Source organism: Corvus brachyrhynchos, unplaced genomic scaffold (genome assembly GCF_000691975.1).
Source record: "Corvus brachyrhynchos isolate BGI_N302 unplaced genomic scaffold, ASM69197v1 scaffold315, whole genome shotgun sequence".
In the NCBI taxonomy this organism is placed as follows: Eukaryota; Metazoa; Chordata; class Aves; order Passeriformes; family Corvidae; genus Corvus; species Corvus brachyrhynchos.
In genome coordinates this window covers 970,528-986,253 of record NW_008237903.1, presented here as the reverse complement: position 1 = coordinate 986,253, position 15,726 = coordinate 970,528, and the positions used below count along the sequence as shown (strand labels likewise).

General features: G+C 40.2%; 1 protein-coding gene across 1 annotated transcript in view; it reads left to right on the top strand.

Moving 5' to 3' along the window:
• Window positions 1-6: 6 nt before the first annotated feature.
• Window positions 7-15,726, top strand: part of PPFIA1 (PTPRF interacting protein alpha 1) — a 53,340-nt gene continuing 37,620 nt past the window's right edge. Inside the window, exons 1-2 of the mRNA XM_017732987.1 lie at window positions 7-686; window positions 1,799-2,062. Coding sequence (XP_017588476.1) covers window positions 1,799-2,062 — 264 coding nt within the window. The 5' untranslated portion in view covers window positions 7-686. The remainder of the gene's footprint in view (window positions 687-1,798; window positions 2,063-15,726) is intronic.

Sequence of the window (15,726 nt, the reverse complement as noted above, 5' to 3'; positions counted from 1 at the left end):
GGAGCATCGTCTGCGGGGCCGAGCGGGTGCGGGACACGAGCAGAGGAAACAACAGGTCTCGTTCCCTGCTCGCCTTCCAAAGCGACGCCAGCGCCTTGCTCTTGGGATTATAAATGTTTGAACTAAGACCCAGGGAACTGGAAGGAGAGCCTCCCGTTGGAATTAATAGAAGAGAAAAGAAGGGAGGCTTTTCCAAAGCCTCTACAAGAAACCTCGTGCTGTTTTCCCCTGCTGTCCGTACTCTGTTTAATAATGCGATTGTGACCTGAGTGGAATTTATGAGCGATGAACTATTGAAGCTTGTTGCACCTCTGCATCGGACTACATTTTTGGTTTTTTTTTTTCCTCAGCCCATGATTCCTCCATCCCAGCTGTTGCAGGACCTATGGGCCAGTAATAGAGGAATGGGAAGCTGAGACAGTTTATTTTCACATTCTTCTGTGCCGGGGACTTGGCGAGTTAGCTGAAGCTGCTGCTTTTTACTGGATCTGCTCTTTCCTCGGCAGGTTTTTCTTTTTTTTTTTTTTCATGTGTTTCGATTAAACAGCCATTGGACTGGAGCTGGATGGATGCTTTGCAGCCCAAAAGGTTTTGGGGGATAACAGAAAACTGCTAAAACAGAGAAGAACTGGTGCTGCAGGAAACGTGGGGCCTGTTTTCCAAGCCTTTTTGTTTTATTGAGCAAGGTAAATAATGTAGTGATGAAAATTCAGGGCTTATCGTAATCACGCATGAAAATCTTACAAAGCGCTTCAGACCGTTCCAAGACTTTCAGTGGATTGAGGGACCCACAGTAAGCCTCAGAATGAATTGTTCTTTTAAAATTTTCGGCTATGAGTGTGAAATTTAAGGCTGAGAACAAAAGTTAGTGGTGCCTGAGAGGTTGGGGGCACTACTTTTCCTGATTTTGCCTTAAGTTCTTGCAGGTTTGTGATTTTGAGAGGGGCTGCCTGAAGAACTTTCTTGGCAGTTCAATGTGCAGTAATTACACGAGTGGGGTTTTTCCATGCTTTTTAAAAACTTGATGCCTTAGCTCTGGTAGGGATCTGTTAGGGTCTCTGAAGGGTGCTCCCAGTTTACAGTGTGCTCACTACCAGTGCAGTGCTCCCATTTGCACCGGTGACTGTATTCATCCCCTGCCTTTAATTATTTGTGCCTACCTTTACTTTTGCTGTCCACACTGAGAGCTACTACTACTTCATAATGAATTTTTGGCTTCTTGTCTTCCTTCACGTTTTTATCTCCCGAATTGCACTGTTTGGATTTACCACTCATTTATATACATCACTTTCACTACCATAAACCTTCTACAGCCAACACAAGCTCAAAGTACTGTTTTAGATACAATCTTTGTACGTTTGAAGCAGTGGAAGAAGCAGATAATGATTCCCAAAATGTGCAGTGTAATGAGTTACGGGGTGAAGTGTATAATTTTTGGTGGCAGGCTGCATGCCCTATCTTTGTTTGTTTTTTTTTTTTTTAAAGATCTCAGCAGCAGTTTACTCCTCACAAAAACATAAATCCATTAAAATGAGGTCACAGTTTGAGACGTAGCTGCAAAAATCTGGTTTTGCAAGAAGTCACAAGATTCTCATTATGAAGTGAAGCCTTGATTAAGTTGACTGTGTACCTTTTCTCCACTCTTAATGAAATAGTGGCAAACACCGAGGTGCTGGCAGCCTTTGCTGATGCTATCGTGGGGAGAGCCAAGTGGGTATTATGGACAGTACTCAAAGTTCCTGTTTAGATTTGTTTGACCAAAATTTCTGGCCTGTGTTTTGTCTCGTTTTGTTTCAAGATGATGTGTGAGGTGATGCCAACCATCAGTGAGGCCGAGATTCCCGCCGGGGGAAACGGAGGCCATGGTTCAGGTTCCCCATTGCAGTCAGATGCTGATTCCCACTTTGAGCAGTTAATGGTGTCCATGCTGGAAGAAAGGGATCGCCTGCTGGAAACACTCCGAGAAACTCAGGAGACGCTTGCGCTCACCCAGGGCAAGCTGCACGAAGTTGGCCATGAGAGGGATTCCTTGCAGAGGCAGCTCAATACTGCACTTCCACAGGTATGGGCATTTGGGAAGGAGGGGGTTTTTCAATGGTTTTTGTGTTCTTTGTGGTATTTTGTTGGCTTTTTGTATGTTTGATTTACTGAAGAGTCAGGTCGTCTTAGGGGAAGATGAATCTATCCTGAAGGATCTGTTGGTGCTTGCTCTCTTTGAGAAAGATGCAGAAGCAAGGAAAGCAGGGAAGAGCAGTCCTTTTCGTCCAGTCTCCTTTCGCAGTTTCTGGAATTTCCTTGGCTTAGCATAAACATGGAATGATGTCTACATCCTTTTGTTTAATAGAACTTGATGGACTTTCTTCTATCACTAGTACGTTTAAAATGCTGTTTCTAATTGCCTGATTCATTCATGTGCTTAAGAATTAATACCTGGTCTAGTGGGAGGTGTCCCTGTCCATGGCAGGAGGTTGGAACTGAATGGTCCTTGAGGTCCCTCCCAACCCAAACCATTCTGGGATTCTGTGAATTCCATACAGACCATTCTGACACCATTATGGACTTTGATTTAAAAACTTGAAGACTGCTACCATGTGAATGCATGCTGAGTTGTTAGTGTCAATAGAGAAGTCTGAGGGTGTTGTTTAAACCTCTTCGGCTACTTTAGAAAAGTTTGGATTTGGTTTTTGGGGATTTTTTTTTTTTTGGTCCTGCTAGGAGTTCCTAATTAGTGACTTGTGGAGGATGCACGTGGCCTGCAGCGCTGGGTTTGTTAGGTAAGGAATGTAGTTAGGAAAGGTGATTGGTGTCTACAGAACTCGCTGGGTTTTATCCATTCGAGTTAAAAATAATACAACTGGACTTTGAACATGTTGAGAAGCATTTGGCTCTGGGCAGAGCAGGGGCTGCTTTCAGGTGCTGGTTAACTGTTGACAGCCTTGTGCTTTCTAGCCTGGTGGTTGTTGTCCCAGGTGTGTCACAAAGATGCTGTTACTTTTACAAACGTTCACATATCCTTAAATACTGTAGTTACTGTTTATACCCTTTCACACGGTAGTGTTAAATCCTTCTGTTTCACTGCTCTCATTATAATGTCATCACTGCATGACTCTTGGTATGGTAATTGGTGCTGCTAATTACTGAGGGATAGAAACTAAAATGTTACACGTGTTAATCTAGTTCTGTTACAATGATGAAAATCAGAAAGGAGAAGTTTCCAACCTTTGCTGCTGTCTGCGCTAAATCGTGTGCTGCAGGCAAGAATCATTCTTTGTTTTTTTGCTGTAATAATTGTGGCTTCTCCTGAGCCTCTGTGTCAGGTCTGCTACATTAATGGAGGACATTACCACTTGCATGACCTGCAAACTGTTAGACCTGAGTTTGTGGCTGAGCAGAATCGTCCCAGCTCTCAACTCAGCTGTTCCCCTTTTGCCTTCTCAGTTCTCAGCTTTCCTTCCTGAATCTAGTAGGCTACTTGCATATAAACATCACTTTCTAAACATATCTGGAAGATTAATAAACAGTTCCCTTTTTCAAGAATGCAGTAATTGCATGGTTTCATGTGAAATCTGTTGGAAAAGCAAGTCTGTCGAGGGAGAAATTTTACTGCAATTTTATATAAGCATACAGCAGTGTGTGGATTTTTGTAGATTGCTGGCAGAAAATACTGTTTTCATGCAGTGGAACTGCTGCTTTTGTCCTCAGTGGTGCTTAGCTCAAGTGACTGCGGTGCTTCCAAAAACGAGAAATATTTTCATTATCATTGCTACATCAGAAGTAGCTTCTGTATTGGGCAGTTTTTGTTGTTGTTATGGTAGAGTCAGTTACTTCATGGATGTAAATTTTGATGAGGCTAAACAGTTGGGGGTTTTTTTTTTAATTCTAATATGTGTTCACTGTCAAAACTTTATGGTGACTAATATTTGAAACTATTCAAACTTTTTTGTTAATTATTTCAAGCTGAGCATTCTTTTGAACTACTGCCTCAAGTGACCCGTTATTTAGCTGTGGATTTCAAGGAGGGTGAAGTCAGGATACCTTTAAATTTAATAAAATAACAACTGTGTTACATTTTTTCAGCAAAGAAGGGATAGTAGTATAGATTTAAATTTTTTTTTTTATCGTAGTAGTTGTTTTCAATTTAGGAGATCTGCAAGGTCAATTTAACTAATTGTACAAAGACCAGTGTAATTTCCTGAGTTACTAAATCGTTCTGTAACCAAAGTATTATTTCTTTCTCAGACTTGGCTTGTAAGAAGTCTTTGTAGTTGATTTTAGACTACTTTATCTTAACATGTATTGAATGGAATTGTTTCTATGTGTGCTTTTCCTGTGGTATATATATCTTTAGCTGAATCAGCCAGTTTTAGACCATTCTGATGACTGATGGAAAGTCCTGGTATAAAAGCAGGGATGCCAGATTGATTTCTTCTATACCAAAGCTACTCTTCTGGTTTTGCTATGAAGGCACTCAGTTTCTGATGGCATCCCTGTGCTTAATTCCTTACATTCAGAGTTTCTGTGTGTAAGAAGGAAGCTTATACTGGTGTGTATATAATTAGTTTCAAAATAGCAAATTAGTATTTGCACCTCTTGGTTTCTAAGAGTAAATGCAGTTTTTCCTGCAGCAGTGATGCACATTTTATGGTTACAGAGGAGCACACACTTAGTGTGGTGAGCAGCTGGGAATTCAAGGCATCAGTTCTAGCTCCACAAACCTGGGACAGCTATTTAGAGTAAGGCAGCTTTTGTGAATGTCTAATTCACTGAGAAGACAGCATTTTAATCTTATATAGAAGTGCTTTATCTGTTGCATTTACTCAAAGTGAAGCTGACTTTTTCTGGGTTTTTGGTGTGGACAGCTGGAAGTGAAATACATCACCACTGCCTTGATAAAATAACTGCATTCTTGGCAATGCTCTTTGTTTTCTGGGAGTTCCCTTCTATTACAGATTACCCCAGTCAAACTGTACTCTGACCTTGGAAAATGAGCTTGAAGAAATCAAAGTGCTGTGCTAGAACTTACTTTTATTCTTTCTGGAATTTTTCACAGGAAAAAATGAACATTAACTTTTTACTTGAAGAGCTGTGTGACATAAACACATTCAGTTATGATTCTAATTATGGCCTTAGTGGATTTAATTATGCCTTTTATGTGCCTTTAGAGTGCATTCTACAAAATTCATGATTTGTGTGCTTCAAATTTATAAATTAATCTGTAAAACTGTATTTAAAGGTTAAATTTTGAAGCTAAGGTAGATGAGACCCAAGTTACTACACTTCTTGCTAATAAAGTGTTGTAGGCCAGGGTTTATTTTGCTGATAGAATTTCATGTAGATGTTTTCCGTAAATGAAAACATGATGCTTGTTTTGGATGGAGAAGACAGGAATTTAATTCCCAGTGACTCTCGTGCCTATCACAAATAAAAGCATGCTTGGTGAATTCACAGCAGTTGTTATCAGGATGAAAATTTTAATATGTATGTTAATTTTATAAGCTGATAAATGCAATACAAATATGCTTCTGTAACACTTAAGATCCATTTTAATCTTGCACCTCTGATCTTTTGGTCTTAAACTTACCATGCCATATCTTTTTCTGTACAAGGTAAGCAAAATAGAAGGTTAAAGTAAAAGTTGCTTTCTATCCATAGTAAATATTTTATCACTACTTCACACTGCAGTTAAAAATGGTGTGTGTCAGTTCATAGTTGTATTCGGTGAAATTCAGATATGTCCCTATAGAATGATGTTCCTTAGACAATCTCAGAAATACTCAATGCCTCACATGTAAGAAATACCAGAACACCTAGCCCAAAGGCTGCCCTGGTATTGTTTTGAAATGATGGACTTAAGGATTTAGTTGCCACTTTATGAATAGTGGTATTTGGATTTCCTCCAGACAAGTTTTGAGTAATACAGGATGTCATAGATGTAGAAATGAGGTTTTGAATTGTACCTAATATGAAGAACACAGTGGCAGAAAGCACATTAAACAAAGGCCTTGCCAAACTCTGCTGCAGCTGAAATTTCCTCAGCACTTCAAGCGCAGCTCCGTTTCCAGCATTCCCAGATGTTCAGCCCTGAGGTGCCATAGCTTGCACTTCTTACCCTGGCAGCAGCTGGTGCTGACTTCTGAGTAACAGCCATTAATCTCAGCAGAGTGTCCAGGAATCCTGGAGGTGCCAAAGGGTTTCACACGGCTGTCAGAGCAGGCACATCCTCCGCTTTTCCTGCCCCATTCTGACAGCAAAGATGAACAGGACTCTTCCTGTTGCATTTTCAGACATCTGTGTTGAGTTTCAGTTGCTAAATCCTACTTGGCTCTTACTGTTAGTAAATTACTGAACAGATTTGGCTTCACACTAGTTTAAGTCAGATGGTGATAGGAATTAACATTCAGAATTCTTCACTGACTATCGGTAAACCTCAGCTTCCCTATTTCTTTCAAGACATAGAAACAGACACTTTTTGCCCCAAACCTTCAGAGTATGAGTTTATCTGAAAGAATGCTCTCTGTTTGGGCAAAAAGGAGTAGTTACACTTAAATAATGCAGTGGTGTACACTGAGGACTGAGTCTCCAGCATTGGTTCTTGGTTTCTCATGTGGATATGTTGGGGTTTGTTTATTGAAACATCCCACCCCTGCCCAGCAGACATCTGTTTGCCTATTGTTAGCAACGTGCTGTTTATACTGTGCTTTTAATTTAGGTTTGCTTATTTATAAATAGACCTTTTAGCTAGATTAAATTTGGAATTTATTTTAAGTTTCCATGTATTCGAGGGTGAATTTTGCTGCTGTTAAATTTGGGGTGAAATTTGCTGCTGTTTTACTGCTTAATGATATTCCGTCCATCCCCTTAATAAGCAGATTTGATGAAGTCCGAAACTCTTGTTTTTTATTTTCCTTAGTTTATTTGCAGGAAGAATGTTTGGTGACTGCACAGAAATGCCTTCTATTTGTTTTAACAGTGGCTGATGCCCTGAAACAGGAGCTAGTGATTGTTTTTCCCTACTCTTGTGCTGCTGTGGACAGATGTCTGACAGTGGGTTTATTAATGCTTGGGGTGCTCTAGTCTAACCTGCAGCCTAACAAACAGGCTGTATATAAGGTGAAAAGAGCTATAATCAAAACAAAGTATTTAAAAATACGTATTTAGAGCCAGGGGAACATCACATACATACTCTCATCAGTGTTTGCTTGCCTGTAGCCTCTGGTACCACGGGCAGTGTCTTTAGGTATTCAGAGAATTCTTCCTCTGCTGCCTTTAATTTTTTTCCTCCATTCTTTCTAAGAGTGTAACTAAAAAGGGCTTTGAAGATGTTTGGTAGCAGGACTTAAAGATTCGATGTGGCTACATAATTGCAATTCCATTTAAAAAAATAAAACCTCCTGGTTTTTTTTTTTTTTTTTTTTTTTTTTTTAAGATAAATATGAATTAAGAGCACAATTCCCTGCCCCTTTACAAATTCTTAGTGTTTTAATGCCCACTGGGCTGAGACTTTGTTTCATCCTTTCTGTAATTTGTTTAGGAGAGTTGAATGTTGGTTTTATTCACTATGGGTTTTGATCAGAGAATTAAGAGGACACATTGTGTTTTAATAGATGTAGGCCCCTTATAGTTAGGAGTGTTGTCAGAGACCTTGAATCTTAGGAAAGAACATTTTAAGTGCCTATTAGTAACTTTTTCTTCCTCTCCCTGAGTTAGCATTGCATTTCAGAACTGCATTAATATGCTCTACAATTGAATTTGGGGATTTACTTTTTAGTTTTCCATTTTTAAAGGAATATGACAAAGGTCTTTGTGTAAGCTGCTTGTGGCAATTTAGGCAGCTTAAGTCACTTAAAGTCTGTAAGGCTGACTGGTGTCTGTTGACGCATATTAGAAAATACCATAATCTCTTGTGTGTATGGATCTCAAACTGCAAATACTGAGGAGGGATAAATTTGTGTTGTGTGTGTCAGGTAATCTGGATGCTCATAACTTTCCAATGTCTTTTTTTTTTTTTTTTTGTAATCCTGCCTGTGGGTTCCCCAAGTGTAAATGTAATGTAATTCTTGCCAGGAAAAATGTTTTCACATTCTCTGGGCTGAAAGAATTATTATTTTGCTACTGAATGGAGTGAGTTTTTTATTCAATTTGACTTTTTCACAGAGGCACAGGGAAGAAATATTTCCACATTTTGGAAACTCCAGATGATTGTGTAGGGAGCTGAATCCATATCTGTAGGTCATTTGAGGAGATTGCTCTGGGAGTTTGGATATTTAGAATTGGAGGAGTGTGATTACAAGTCCAAGGTAATGCTCACTTTATTTTGATGTGTTGTTTTTCTCTGAGATGATGTGAGTAGTTGGTTCACTTGTTTTTTTGCCCATGACCTTTATCTGTTTCAGACTTGACCTTTGGTTTCAGTGAGCTCTGCTGAAAATCAGCTCCTTTCTCCTCATCAGCCTGACAAGGCTCTGCAGCCTGTTCCTACAGAGGCCAGAGCTGCAGCATTTTTCAGAAGAGAAGCTTTGTTGCTTAATCTTCCCTTTTGAGACTGTTCCACAGTGGCCTTGAACTTTGCTCGTGTGTTTACACTCATGTCTACTGAGGATATGGTTTTTGAGGATGGTTGTGAAGATCTTAAAGAGGAGTATAATTTTGGTTGGATCTGAAATATGCCATGGCTATTGATGGATATATATAATAAGAACAGTCAACACATTCCTGTAATTCATCTGTCTTCTGGTTATGTTTTCAGAAAGATAAATATCTAGAATTAGTCTTTTGTTTTGCGAATTTTTTGAAGTGCACCAAGGTTCAAGTCCATGCTGGGTGGAGCTCTGAGCAACCTGGTCTAGGGGAAGGTGTCCCAGCCCATGGCAGAGGTGAACTTTAATGTCCCTTCCAACCCAAACCGTTCTAGGATTCTATGATTCCTTAATGAAAAGATCCTTACACGAGCAGTATTGAGCATAATCAGGGTATCTTCAGGACAGATTTTAAACAAGGACTTGTTTAAAGGGCCATGTGGAAAAAAGCTTGAGAAATTTCATTTGTGACCTTCTGAGTTTTGTTAAAGAGAAAAAAAGAACTCTTTGGAAAAAATGCCTTTTTTTATTTGTTGTGATAGGAAAGTGGGCAGCTCTTGGTTTTATTTTTCAATTTAATTAATTTTTTTCTCCTTTTTTGTTTTTTTCCTCTGTAGAACAGTAGTCTCTCTTTGGGTATGGTCTGAGCCATGCTGTGTTTTGCCTTACTCCTATTGCTAATACATGGCAGAGTTTGGTATTCAATTGTAGAGAAATATTCTGAAGCACAGTGCTTCAGAATATTTTTTAATCCTACCTCTCATATAAATGCATATAAAATTTGGTTCTATACACTTAAAACATTGTTTTTAGAGGCATATTTACCTTTTATATAGAATGGCAGGGTAGATTATCTGGTAAAAATGAGTAAAGCATGGAGATTGTTAAACACTCTACTGTTGAGAGAAGTGAGATTTGGATTTCCCTACCTCAAATTTACAGAACAGTGCACAGTATAAGGATTTAATTATATAAGCCTATGGAGCTGAGTAATTTATGTAGTTAAAAAAGCCAAACAAAACAAAACCACCTTAAGATGTGCAGTTTCACACAATTCAACAAAGAATTTCTATGTTGGCCTGTACGAAGTTGAGACTGGTTTGATGTAGGGTTGAAAGATCTGTGACTGTTCATGTGAAGAAACTACCTTGCAGTTGATGAAGTCTGTTAATGATTGTCTTCAACACTGACAGTGTCCAGTGCTGGGAAATGGGGTTTATTTTTAATTACTTGAAAAGGAATTTTGGCCACCAAAATCCTTGGTGTAAAAGCTAAATGCTCTTCCATGTGGAGAGGGCTCACTCAATAAAGAGGATCATAAATTCTTGTTGTTTTAGTGGTGCTGGATCCATGGTTATCTCAACAAATAGTGACCAGTTTCTTTAAACTATTTTTGAGTTTTCAAGCACAGTCATGAAAAGGGGGAGAGAGAGAGATCTGAAAGTGGAATTGCTCATTTGCTTTACAGAATGCCTGATATGAAAGTTTTTTCACGGTGCAACCCCAAATTGCCTTAAAAAAGGAAACTGGGCGAAAAGGAAGTTCGGTACACATCTGAAGGGACTGCTGTCTTGATCAGTGGCAGGGTTTAAACTGTGGATTTGTGGGTTTGAGTTGTGCATTCTCAATTGTCCTGTGTGAGCCTGTGACAATTATTTAGCAATATATACTTTTGCCAATAGAATGTTAGAGTCAAAACACTCATTTTCTTTGCATTCCTATCCGTAATTGGGAAACCTGTGAGCTGAACATGCTGGGAGCCATGGGGCTCTGTTAACCTTGCTGAACTAATAGTACCAGACCTAAATTCAATTATTTGCTATGCTTTTCACTGTAGCTTCTGCTTGTGGATTTGCTGTTCCCAGTGGGAAACTGGACTCTGTAATTTTACATACTTTAAGGTTCTGTTGTGTAGGTTATTTAAAGTCCTGGATGCATCTCACGCTTGAATCTCTTGCTTCTACTGGGATTTAAGGCATGGGCTGCTTTGGAAACCTGGAAGTAAAAGAAACTTCTGATCCAAATTAAAAATTAATGAATGGGATTCTCTTGTTAAGAGTTCTTCAGATAATCTAATTTGGATGTAAAGAGTGATGCTGCACCCAGGAGACCCAAGGCTGGAAGAGTAGAGCCCGTGTGATATTGGATGTCTGGGTGAATCTGGTTGGGCTTTCCACATCTTTATGCCTGTGTAAGGTAAACTCCTAATTTCAGATTATCCCCTCAAAGCTCTCTCTGCTGTAGTACATTTGGGGGAATGACTAAAAGTCTGGTTTAGATAACTTCAGGGATGCCTTGGGGATACCACTGTGAATCTTTTTGTTATTCTTGAGTAATGTATTTTTCATACAGCACCTTTTTGTAGTTCATGGGAAAAGGCTTGGAAGGTCATAACATTCTTTTAGCCTTATGTTAAAGAGCACGAGGCAGGTGCATCCAGTAACTTATTTCTTTTAAAACATGCAGCTTGAGTTTTCAGAATGTCTTTGGAGGGTGTGGTTCCACACCATTATCTTCCAAAAGCTGAGTCTTTGTCTCGAGAAATCTGGAATTACTTTGCTTCATGTAAAGTGGAAATGGAACAGCTTTTTAGGATTTTAGCTGTCCTTTTCCTCTCCCAGGGTCTCGTTTATGCTGATACTGATGTTGGTGTAACTCCGATCCCATTGGAACTGCAGTTTGTGGAGTCTTCATAACCCTCTCCTGAATTTTGTGCAATGGTTATAAAAGATTAAGTCCTGGGAAGTAGAGGAGGAGAAATGGGCCAAGCATTTCTTTTGTCTCAACGGAGTTGGAGGCTGCAGGGCTTCCCTGTTGCGTCATCTTTCCCTTGCTTTTAGTCCAGTGTGGAATAGGAGCTTCATAGGTTCCTCACCAACCCATCCTTCAGTTCAGCATTTGTTAGTGGTAACACCATATTGACAGTCTGCACCTGTCTTTTATTCATTTATTTATTTTTCATTGATTGATTGATTTTTTTAAATTTCTTCTCTGCATTATGGCATTGCTCATCCCCCTGGTTTCCTTCTGCTGTCTGGGTTCAGGTAGTTATCAAGTTAAGAACTGTTCATTATGGGGTTGTTTTTTTTTTTTGGTGGCAGACAAAAAAAATTACTTTGAACCTTAAAAAAAGCTTTAACCTTCCCCCTAAAACAGCTCTTCAATGCTTAATCTATGATGCTGATCTTTTTCCTAGTTTTTTCTGTGTTTAGATAGCAGGCATGTCTGTCATAGGACCTAGACTGTGGTTTTTTCGTGTGGATTTTGGAATTGCTTTGTTTTGGAGTATTTGTTAAAATGGAGCAACTTTTCCATGGAATGGTCCAGTAGCATTTATTCAGAATATCACAGATTTGGACATACTTAGCTTCAGTTAGCCCAATAAATCCACTCAGCCTGTAAACTGGGGTGATAGAGTACAGAGAAATAGGAAAAACAAAATGTGACGAGCTGGTAAGTTGAATTTCCTGCTGTTTTTTTTATCTGTCCTCAGTGAGTATTACTTGCTTAAACAAGTTTGAAATTATAAGACTGAAGTGTGCATTGCTTGGCAAAAATAATAAATACATATATATATAAAATAGGAGAGCACTGAGGGGGAAGTGCATGCTGGTGCTTGTTTAATGAGGGTGGCTTGGCCAGCCTTATTCAGATATTCCCAAGCATTCCCTCTTAACGGAGTGTGAAAAATGTACTTTTCAGCTGCTAGCCACAGAACTAAAGCTGGCAACCAGAGGCCAAGATGAACGATTAGAATAGGGCAGGGCCTCAGCTGCTGCTCACAGTTTTTGCAAGCAGGAGTATCTTGTCACTGAAATAATTGTGCATGATGGGTCTTGTCCTGGGTCTGTTTGTAAAAAACTGAGCAGTATTAGTCATGTGAGATGACTAGAATGTAGTATGTAGGGTTGAAATAGTTCTTAATTTATAAAAGTAGTAGGAATTTAATATTTAATGCCAGCCAAGTCAGAATTGTGCTGTTTCTTGTGAGTGCAGTATGTTTAGAGTTGATGTGCAGAAAAAGATTTATTTCTTGCCCAAGTAAACTTCTAGTTCAATGTGTTTACAACTTAAAAGATTTTGCTATAGCTGCTCAGTCTCCAGAATGGGGGGGTCCCAGGAAAATTAAAGAGCTTCTTAAATCTTCCCAGTACATCTTGCTGTTCTACAGTTTGGTATGCCCAAGGAGCATGGCATGCTGTGCCATCCAGTGTGGAATCCCAGGAAATCTTGAGCAGCTTTGTGTGAGGAGAGGAAAAACTTGACTGAAATCTCTCTACTGTCATATTAAAGATGGAGACTGGCTTTGTCCCATACCTCGTCAAACTAGTAATGCAAGATTCTTGCTCTTTAATTAAGTACGAGTGTATTCTCCTTTTGCCATAGTGGGTATGGGTGTGGGTAGGTTTCTTCACTGACATGAACTCCAAAAATGGAGATGCCTAAAGCTACACCTAAGAAGTTGTGCTGCTGCTTTACTGTATTAGTTCCTAATCAAAATAGACTAGGCTGGGGGTGCAGGAATGTGGTAACTCAGATTGTGAAACCCTTAGAATTGACTGATTCAGAGTGTCACTGAGGGGCAGTTGTTTTTCTAACACCCCCCAAGTATTGTAGGCTTACTCTGTGTTAAATTAAGGTGTTACTCTGGAATATTGGTGGTTGGAGTGGTACAGTATTGGAAAGGATTACTTTGTTGTCAACCATTCTCAACAGTTACTGCACAAAGTAGCCATACGCATCCCAAGTTGAAAAGCCTGTTCTTCGATGATGACTAAAGTTTTCCTGATGCATATTTTAGCTGATCTTGGACATTTTTCAAGGAAAACAAGCTGGGTATGGTTCTGAATACTTTTGTGCCTTATCTGCCCTTTCAGGGGGCGTATTCCTGTACATTGAAGAGCAGCTAAGGTGGAACTCCTTGCATAGCCACACCACAATGAAGTGATTGGAAGAAGGTTTTCTGCTACCATTGCATATGAATAGATGCCAAGTTTCATGCAAGTCTGAAGGCTGCTTCTGCATTTGCTGTGCTTGCTGCTAGGCAGCTGTCACCTTCCAGCTCTTGTAATGCTTCAGCTTTTGGACTTCCTTACTCAGAAGATCCACGGTGTTGCCTGAATAGAGGCAACATTTCATAAGTATTTTTTACAAAGGCAAGTGAACAAAATAACTTAAAACTGGTATTTCAAGTTAGTGCTCAGTATCTTCATTTCTTGTTAATCCTCTGTGCATTCTGCTAACTTGCAGGGTTTGCCCCCTCAATTGAATATTTGGAGAAAGCCCTGGGGGGAAAACCAGGTACTTCAGTAGAGTTTTTCACTGGTTGATTTGATACACATCTGTAGCTTTAAAAGGTGTGTAAAAGGCTAGGATCAAAACAGGTTGTATCTGCTCTGGCTTAACTGACCACCCTGTGTGATCTATCCTACTTTGAACAAGCTGTGTTGATTTGTTAAGGCTCATGAAAAGATTAACAGACTATCTGGAGAAACTGGGGATTCTGAACGTTTTGATGATCCCAAGGCTGGTTACAGAAAATGCAGAGCAAACTGCAAGTTGTAGTAGGAGTGACTGGATGAGGTTTTCTGACTTGTTTGAACAACCTCACGTTCTCTTTCCTTCGTTTCCCGGACTACAAAGCAGTTGTAGGATGCAGCTGTGGCTTGGTTTTGCCTCGCAGCACATTAGCTGCAAACAGGCTTGTAGGGACCGCGTGTTGCATGTGTGACTTGTGTTCCCCGTGCTGGATGGATGGATGGATGGAGGTCTGGGTATAATGGAGGAGCCTGGAAGGTTGCCCTGTGTCCCTTGCAGTCCAAAGCACGGTGTGTGATCAGGGAATGTTGGCTCTCCAGTGATGCACAAAGATCTGGTTTTGCACGAGGCTTTGCCCTTGTCCTTGTGTACATAACAGCACTGTTCTGCTGGGTTTAGGGGAAGTGAAATGGGGGAGGACAGGCAGTAAGGGTTCTGCTGGTCCTGGTTTGGACAGGCTGTAGTTAATGATTCCAGCGTGTCTTCGACCTCTGCTCTGCTCCGTGCACAAGGGTTTGCAGGCTCCCTCTCCAGACTTTGCTGCTGTGTGTATGAGGTCTGAGCAGGGATTCATGTGGTGAAAGGAAAACCCCTCGTCCTCTGAGGAGCAAGAGGCTGGATCCAGGTTTGGGTTCTGGTACTTTTACGCCCTGCACCCCAAATAGGACGTGTCTGTCAGAAATGTGTTTGTTAGATTGGGGAAGGGGCGTTACAGGGGGAAGAACATGGAGCTGGTGTGTTTCTACCTCCCTTTTCCTGCTGCTCCTGCGTTCCTTTTGCCAAGCTGCCAAATCCCACCTTTCCCCATTGATGTTTCCTTGCACTTCCGGAAGCTCCCAGTGCTGAAGTCTGGATTTTGTGCTTTGTAGTTCAGGCTCAGGGCACGCTGTGCATAAATTTAGGAAACTCACTCAGGATGGTAACTGGGAACCTGCTTATTGCCATGGAGACTTGGGCTTGCTATAAGCTTTTCCATTTTGCTCTTGGGCATATGTTTGGTACCTGCTGGCTGTGAGCGAGGAGTCCTTTGGCTCTTTGCTTGTCAAATGCCAGGCAGTTGATTCTGCTTCCAGCTCCAAAGGGGACTGGGAACAGCGAGAGTTTCATTCCAGAGCAATAACATTATGCAACTGTAAACACGTTAAAACTTAATTGCCCGTTTAGGATTGAGCAGCGTTAATGACAAAGCCTAGATAGGTCAATCCAAGAGGGGCATTTGAAGAAGACCTGCTAAAACAAAGGACTGGAACGATAAGAAGTGACTCAGGTTTAGTATTGATCACTGACTGGCAGCTGGCAGCAATATTCACTAGAGTGTTTTCATGCAGTCTTGCGGTTTCTGAGAAAAGAAAAAAATAAAAAAGGGTTTTTTTCGAAGAAAATACAGATTTTTGAGAGTTAACCAAAGGTGATATTAAACCTTTTCTATATCTCAATGCCACTAGTTGGAAGGGGAGAAATTTTTTTTGACAGTAAAGAAATCTGCACCTCTGTTTTGGTGGTTGTCTTTTGAGTTATAAAACATTTTATGCATACACAGAAATAGGAAAGGAGGTCAATACACGAATTATGTAATGAGCTCCAGTGTGTTCTCACTCTGGTGGGTAGTTAG